The following is an 8790-nucleotide window of genomic DNA, read 5'->3' on the forward strand; positions in this document are numbered from 1 at the left end:
TAGCATCCATTGTAGCTCTTTGTAATTCAGTTTCTGCCTACAAAAGTGTTCCCCAACCAAAGATATATAAAAAAATCAAGTTAGAATTTATTCAGTAGAGTCATCTGTAAACACTGCCACAGCACTATTGGCTTTTTGATAGACATGTAAATTGTTCAGTGTATTTTGCTGCATAAAATAAAATGATCTCCATCATAAATGCATGCAGCAAAACAATTTTAAATCTATTAAATGACATGATCATGATTTCAAGCAAAAGAACTTTTCCTTTCCTTTCAAAAAATATTTTTTTTTTCAATATCACCCTTGGACAATTTACTAGAAGACATATTTTGTATTTCTGCTTTCATCTATTACTGTCTGCGCTATTTGTCATATTATTCTTTTATTTCTATTTTTACCCTTCCCCCCCAAAAAAAGAATAGACTTGTAACATAAGTATTTTCATTAAATATTTTAAATTGTCTAGTTTTCCAAGTGTATTAAATGTTCCTAATTCTAATAATATCCTCATCAGGTAGCTAGAATACACTTCAAATATTTATTTCAGTATGAGATTTCTATTTGAATGTTCTTATAACCTTACAATATTACAATATTATAACTTATTACTTGTAATAATATTTATAAGTAATTACAAGCTAATATTTTTACTGTTTAATTAATGACTGTATATATATCAGAAACTAATAAATTACATGGCAAGTCTAACGCTTTGCTCAATACACACTAATGGCCAGTATTCATGATACCTAGTTCTATGTTATATGATCTGTTTGGTGGCCCCTGGGCACATGTGGCTACTGACATTTAAGTCAGTTAAAATTGCATGAAAATTGAAAAACTGGTTATTCAGTTATCCTAGTTACAATTCAAGAGTTCAAAAGCCATATACAGTGACTCAGTATAGAACAACTCTCATCATGTATTTCTGTTAAAAAGTAGCATTTCTTCTTTAGAACAATATTTACTCACACATTTAATTTTTTGATAAACTCATGCCATTCATGGCAACATGGATGGAGATGGAGGGGATCCTGCTCAGTGAAATAAGCCAGAAAGAAAAAGAAACAGACCAGATGGTTTCACTTTTAGGAAGAATGCAAGGGATCAAGGGAAAAAAAGTAATTATAATAATGTTAAAATCAAAATGAACAGACAACTATAAACCAGAGCTATTCTGCAGTGTGGGGAAGACAGGAGTGGGAAGTACACAGGACTATGGTGTTGGCACATGGGTGAGCTGGGGGTGGGAATTCCACAAGGACTACCACTGAGATAAAAAAGCATATATTGTATCATTTAAGTTATTCATGGAAAAAAATTCTTATATTTGTCATCAAAGTTTTGTGACATAATATTCTGACATTTAGACCTTGATTTCTTTTTCAAGAAAATGTTAAAGTGAAATAAGTAAAAGGGTTTACTATAAGGATCCATCTCTTGACACACCATTTTATTACGCACCTGTGACTGAAATTTTTCATAAAGGAAAAAATACATTTCAAAGATAGATATTTTAAAAATAAATTAAAATCAGAGTGTTTTAGAATTCTATGTTCAGCAATTAGATCATTAATTAAAACTTTTTATTAATTGCACACTATTAGGTTAATTCAAACACACAATTTTAACATATTAAGCATTTAAAAACATTCACTTATACCTCAAAGTGTGTATTTGTGTGTGTATACATTTATCATATAGGGTATACAATTTTAAAAGCCATACAAACTTTTAGTCATAATCAGTAATCCAGAACAATTCTATTATTGGGCTTGGATTTTTAACAATATGAACTTACCATGGGAAAATTAAAGTGAAAGTGATTTTCTTTGAAACTTAGTATGAAAAGATTTCTAAGTTACCTGATGCATGTTAAACTTTTACTAATGAGAATACTCAGAGTAATTTCAATTTCACATGTGACGGATGCATTTCTTATAACTACTTTTGGCTTATGTATTTCCCCTCCATTTGAGAATTCTGTTAAAACTTTTACAGGTTGTCAGAGCTAGCTAAACTAGAAAAGACTGGGGAAGCCCAACACATGGCTGAGATATCTATCTTACTGTTTCACTTAATAGCAACTTCTTAAGTCTTAAGGTCAACATTTCTTAAAGACTCAAATTCTTTTACTTTAGCATGGCAACTTGCCTACACACAGCTGTTTTTAGCAAAGAGGATATAGATTGCTATTACTGAAAATTCCTTAAAAATCCTATAATGTACCAATTTGAGTAGGAAATGCTTTTGATGAAAATATTACTATATGACTCTAAGGATGTCAGTATATATTAAGTAGAAAAAGTTATTAGTGCACATGGTTTTAAATGGGCTGAATTAGGTTAGTGTTTTTCAAATTGGGTTACAGGAACCACCTTGGGCTTTTGGGGTAAGCAGCAGAGTAGCCCTGGGACTCTTTACTCCATCCTTTTTTATCATAATTACTCCATTTTATTTTATATATTGACTTTAATGTGCTTCTTTTAATAAGTGAATTTTAAGGGTTTATCCATTATATGGTTCTATGACTACATGTATTTTATTTTCTAGTCTAGTCTCGGGTTGTCAAAATCAACTGGAGTCATGGATCTTTCTCCGTGAATCAAGCAATTCACCCTACAGTAGTAATCTAGTTCAGTTGTTATTTATTTATTCCCATATGAATGCACAGACCTGATTCCAGGGATAAGACTACTTTTCCACAGTTGTATTTACAGCAGAGTACCTAAGATAGCCAGATTCTTCACCTTACACAGATTCAGTTCTGTTTTGGATGTCCTTCCCAATACCCCTTATTCAATCTTGCCAATTGCGCAGGAGTCTACCTTTAGATTCTGGGTATCATCCTTCAGGCACTCATCTCCAAACTAAACAACATACTAACCTCTGGCATAATTCTTAAAACTGATGACACTCCCTGACCCCATCTTATTCTCTAGTGTCCAGTTCTGAATTTGCTAGTATCCTTTGGTATGTCTGACTTGCCTATAGAGTATGCCCACAATCTGTAATCTCCAGTTTGCAGATCTTTAAGTCTCAACTACATTCTAGATGTTCCTGTCCTAGCCTGCAATGGGAGCCCTAGCCCTTTGCTGCCCACTTTTATTACAAGGTTGGGCTTATGTACCTTTGGCCCAAAGGAAGAAGGACCAGGCATTTGTCATAGAATCAGTTCACTACCCTCAGGAATGGTGGTGTTCTGGAACCTCTAATGCCCCCAAAGAGCCACTCCTCAAATAGTTTCTGGCTGAGGTGGGCAGTAAAAACCTTAAGGAAGTAGGAAGAAAACATATAAGAAAGAATAGGAAAAAGGCAGTGGGAAAAATCAGTATTTTTTATACAATTGTACCTTTCCCAGTCACTGGCAATTAGTCAGGCATTATTTTCCATTGTTCCATTTTGTCATGAACAAGACACATTCTCAGTTAAGAAATAGTCATTCTTAACAGAACCACGTTATAACAGTAAACATTCCTGAAGCTACATTTGTGTTTAGTTGTGGAATCTCAATTATACTCCTGAATCACCTGACAGTTTTTGGCTGGAAGCCACAGTTCTGGTTTCCCACAGTTGTGTTTTTTTTTTTTTTTTTAAAGATGTATTTATGCATACAGAACTGGAGAACTGGGATACAGGCCAGAGGTGCAGGAGCAGTGAGAGGATTCACCAGACACAGAGTGAGGAGCAGAACAAGCAGATCGATGACACTGCTGAGGGGAGCAGCAGGCGGGTCAGGAGAGGTCTGCCTTGCCATGTGGGTCACCTCCGGGGCAGGTAGGGTTTGAACTCATGCAGAAGTGGCTTTCAATTCTTAGTTCTGTGTTTTAACCCTCTGTGCCACCAGGGAGGGCCCACACAGTAGAGTTTTTTTAAGGTGAAGGGAATTACAATGAGAAAAGTTATTTTTCCTTCTTTTCTCAAAAGTAGGGCAGAGAGAACACTGATATATTAAAATTAAAGATACATCTTTATACATTAATCTTATAGCTAATCATGTGAAAAAACCTCCAAATTTTGAGTTTACTCTCTATAAAGCATCTATAATTAGGAGTGCTATATTTCGTGAACATCTTATTATGAAAAACAAGAAACGGGACTGAATTAGGTAGTGTATTTTCTTTACAATGAGCTAATTTCTAGATTTTTAATTTATTTATGCATATAAGAATTGGGGTGTAGGACAGAGGTGCAGGGGGTGAGAGGATTCACCAGAGATAGAGTGGGGAGCAGAATAGATAGATCTGAAATACACTGCTGAGGAGAGCAACAGCTGAGAGAGGAGAGGTCTGCTGTGCCACTGGGTCTGGCCCTCTGGCTGGGGATCCAATCATGTCTGGCTGGCAATAGCTTGACAGTGCTGAGACTAACCCCTTCATCACTGGGAAGGCCCAAAAATGAGCTAATTTGTAGTGAAAATTCCTAGATGCATGTTATTTCAAATCTCTGTCCATTTAAAAGCAGAAATGCAAAATTTCTGTATGTATTTACTTGTGTATGCATACCTTACAAAACATTTTTTTAAAGACCCACATTCAAAGGATACAATAACATGTCGATCAGATGGGTTGCGCTGGCGTGTTCTTTCTAGTTGAGTTAACTGTTTAGCTTCTCGATTCCTTGCTGTTAATGTTGCTTTGAGATCATCCTGCAAATAAGCATTTCCTGTTAACAAACATCTCTGATTTAAGAAATGAAACCCACATGTTGTTTTAAGGATAGGATAAACCTCTTTCTTTGATATAGGTACCACCACCACAGGAATCATTACTGTGTCTTTGTGGGTGAGAATGTGCACATGTATGTAATATTCCCTCTAAATAATGGCACAGACAAGATTCCAGTGCAAACTTATAACTATGCAGACTATTATATGTATTAATATAACATTTTGATTGTTATGGCTGTTACATGTGTATATACTTTTGTCAAAACTCAGGGACACTGCATGTAAAAAATGCCTCACTATGAAAAACACATTCTGGTTTTAAAAAATAGGAAGTTTGCCACACTCACTTTTAGCCTGCATTATTATTGCCAACATTAAAACAGAAATATAAACATATTCATTTAGAAAAATAATTTTGTCCATATATTACTCCTGACTATAAATGTTAAATATTTTAAAGTCTCCACAATAAATAATGCTTCATGTTGATAGTGCACTTAGTAAGCTCATTAAAATTATTCCATTAAATTCTAAGAAATGATGCTCTAGCATATGCATAAAGAATGACCCTACACTATTTTGTATGTTTTATTGAAGAAATATTTACTGGAAACCTCATACTCTTTGCCAGAATACTTGCTAATAGTAGAAAAAAAAATAAATTTACTTACTCGTTTCATTTTTACAATGGTTCCATAAGCTTTCAAAGGTTCAACTACTTTGGCTTCAAGTCTTTCGACCTATTAAAAATTATTATAAAATATAACTGAAAAGAAATGTAAACATATCAAAATTTAAATTCTGAAATAAAACCTGTTATATCAAGTATATAATTACTACACAGATTGTTTTACAAATCTTAATTAAAATGTCAGTTTAATTTGTCTTTATAAATAACTACCAGAAGTTCATAAGACTCTGAACTAAACTCAAACACATTAAAAACTGTTCAAATAGGCCCTCCTTGGTGGCACAACGGGTTAGGACGCATCACCGCAAGCTGGCCGCATCCACTTCAGTGCGAGTTCAATCCCCTGATCCGGAGGTATCCACATGGCTCCGCAGACCTCTCCTGACCCACCCACTGCCCCCCTCAGCAGTGTACTTTGTCCATTCTGCTCCTCTCTCTGCCTCTGCTGAATCCTCTCACCACCGCTGTACCTCTTGTCTATACCCCAGTTTTGTATGCATAAATAAATAAATCTTAAAAAAAAAAGATTCTAATATACAGAAAAACAAATGCAGAAGAACATTTAGTATGGAATATAAGATATCTCAGGTTACCAAGGAGTTGATGCTTGCCACACCATCATCCCTGCATTATGACTTTTCAATCTTAAAGCAGTAGCTCTTAAGCAAGTTTTGAAGACATTTCAAATTTTAATACAGCTGCTACTTTCAGTGGGTAGCACAGTGTTGAATAGGAAACCTACATTATCTCTGAAATGTAACAGTCCAACTTATCAGATAAGAAAATCAAAGCTGGAAGATATAACATATTGGAAATATTTAGAGCAACATAATCTTTCAAAGCAACAAAGCTAAGAGACCACTGTATTCACTACATATTTTTTTCTAGAAAGTCATTTGTAAATTATCAAAGTTAGAGAACAGATAAATGGTCTCAGTGTTGCTGAGCTGTCAAATTCTAGGGCTAATCTCGCTTTTTATTTTAGAACTAAACGTTTTTCTTAAACATTACAATTTTCATCACATTTTGAGTATGGCTTCTTTGACTAATAGTACCAGAAGGCACTGAAGAAATATTATAATAAAGGTAAGCATATAATTATAGCATAAGAAAAATAATTCTTTGATATTCAAATTTTCTTTTTCAGAATAGGTAATACAAGATGACGTTTATTTAATAAAATGTACATATATTATTTTGGTAGCAGGAAAAGCCTTTTTAATGCTACATGCTTACCTAATCAGTGGATATATTTAATTTTATATATTTTTAGTTTTTATAAGCAAAATGTATATGAATATTTCATTTTGAAAGATTTTAGGAAAATGAAGAAAATTAACTTCTCATGGATCATTTAAATATTAGGAAGCTTAAAATCAAAACAATGAATATTCAGGATAGTTTAGCTTATACCATTTCTAATATTCCATAAACTGACTCATCAGTGTATGGATTATTCCAGTCTTTTTTCTGTTCTCCTTTTTGTTGCCTACCTTCTGTTCACTGTTCATTAGCACCTCCACCATTTGGTAAGCAAAGGAAATAAAAAGGAGAACAAATGAAATCAATTCACTTTGCTAGTTGATAATGGCATAAAAGTTTTCTAGAAAGGGGCATTGGAATTATTGCCTAACATGGGATTTTAGGATTATCTCTAGGTACACATTATTTTTGAAACATTAAATCCCCAGTTATGCACAACTGAGAGTTGCTTATTCATTCATTACAGAAGAAATGTCAATTGATAAGAATTCAACATTTTCCCAAAAAGTATCCCCAAATGAAATGACTCAACTTTCTATTTGAATAGCAATTATTAGTTCAAAGATCTTTTTTTATCCTTTCTTTTTGAGAATTGAAGTTTCTATTTTAGGCTTTTTTTTTTAAAAAAAAGAACCAAAAACACGAATAAGTATTAAAAAAGCTACTGCAGCTCTAATTGGGCAACTTCTGACGAAACTAAAATAAATATATATAAGGCTGCAAGTGAAAATGCTTATGAGTTATTGAAGAAACACAAGGGAACTTTTAGATTAAAAATAATTACAACAGCATCTTCCTCCTTTCCTCTCTCCAGCAGAAAAAAAATCTGCAAATTCTTAGTACTGGTTTGCATCCATGTTATAAATCAGATTCTTTTTTCAGTCACCTTTCCAGAACAAAGACTGTATCCATTTATTACTAGTTCATCCATAGTACAGTTCTCAACATCTTCCATTGTTAGAGATAACTTTAAAATATACTTACCTGCACACGAGACACAAACTATGCCTCTTTTCTTCCCTATGAGTATTGTGTACTACCCCTACATATCGCTAACGTTGGCCAAAAGTTGAGAAGTGGGGAAATTCAAGGCTTCAAGAAACCCTAAAGTTTAGCTTGAAAAATGGTAAAATCGCTGAAAGCTGCCCTTGAACAGACTCACACAATGTTACAGCCATATAAATGTGTGTTGGCCACTGAAGTTGGGCAGATTACACGTGAAAAGTCTTCAGGGGTCCTTCATCCTCTACTTCAGGGTCATCATAACAATGACGCTGAGACCTCATGCCATACCTCTGCCTGGCGATAATCCTGAAGTTTGGCAAACTCGTCAGCAAAGTTTTTCAGACCCAGCTTCAAATGAGGGGTCTCGGTAGAGGCATACATGTTGATTGCATTCACCAGGAGGTCTGCTTTGTCTCGCAGTCTGGCAGTTTTCCGCACGTAAGCAGCAAATATTTGGCACAGCTCTCCGAAGTGCTTCTCCACATTGGTGACAGCATCTTGCAGTTGTCTGGTTTGAGCGTCCCTAGAGAAAAAGTGACACAAACATCATTCTTATTAGAGACGGGATAGGTTCATCCTCACGTTCATTTGACAGGCAAACACTCCCGGGTCCTTTTGCAGTTTCCAAGGCAAACACATCAAAGGATCAATATCTCCGGTCCTCTTGGTCTCCCTGCCGGGCCCTGCCTCACATCTCGACGGGGTGGCGCAGGGATCGGGATCCATCCCGCCTGGCCGCTGCGGGGGTGGCGGTGGTCTGGGCTGCCGGGCGCCGCACCGCCTGGGCGCGGGTCTGCGGGGCAGAATCTGCACGGCCCGCGACAGCTCCGGGGCCAGAGCCCGGGAGCACAAGGGAAGCGTACGCCCCGCCCGGGGCTCCCGCCGACTTCCGAGGCTTTCTGCAGCCCAGGGACATAGGCCCTAGCGCGCAGAGGCCACCGTCCAGCCCCGACCTAAGGGAGAAATTCGGCGCGCAGGCCCGGGAGAGAGGCGCCACTTCCCCCACCCGAGTCCTCGCGTGTGGGGGCGCTGGGCAACTAGGGCCCGGGGCGGTTACCGGCTTTCCAAACTGCGCCTCAGCATCTTGCCCCGCGGACGCCGGGAGATCCGGGGCTGGGGCCCAACGACCGGGGCTCCGCGGCGCCGGGGCTCGAGCTGC

At 36.8% G+C, this 8790-nt stretch overlaps 1 protein-coding gene across 1 annotated transcript in view; it reads right to left on the reverse strand.

Annotated features, from left to right (window-relative positions):
• Positions 1 to 8784, reverse strand: part of FAM92A1 (family with sequence similarity 92, member A1) — an 18279-nt gene extending 9495 nt beyond the window's left edge. The window contains exons 1-6 of the mRNA XM_004680015.2: positions 8689 to 8784; positions 7920 to 8154; positions 5344 to 5412; positions 4550 to 4651; positions 1468 to 1473; positions 5 to 37 (exon numbers count right to left, since the gene is read on the reverse strand). Coding sequence (XP_004680072.1) covers positions 5 to 37; positions 1468 to 1473; positions 4550 to 4651; positions 5344 to 5412; positions 7920 to 8154; positions 8689 to 8714 — 471 coding nt within the window. The 5' untranslated portion in view covers positions 8715 to 8784. The remainder of the gene's footprint in view (positions 1 to 4; positions 38 to 1467; positions 1474 to 4549; positions 4652 to 5343; positions 5413 to 7919; positions 8155 to 8688) is intronic.
• Between the last annotated feature and the right edge of the window lie 6 nt (positions 8785 to 8790).

Source organism: Condylura cristata, unplaced genomic scaffold, assembly GCF_000260355.1.
Source record: "Condylura cristata isolate star-nosed mole 26May11 unplaced genomic scaffold, ConCri1.0 scaffold00009, whole genome shotgun sequence".
Lineage (NCBI taxonomy): Eukaryota > Metazoa > Chordata > Mammalia > Eulipotyphla > Talpidae > Condylura > Condylura cristata.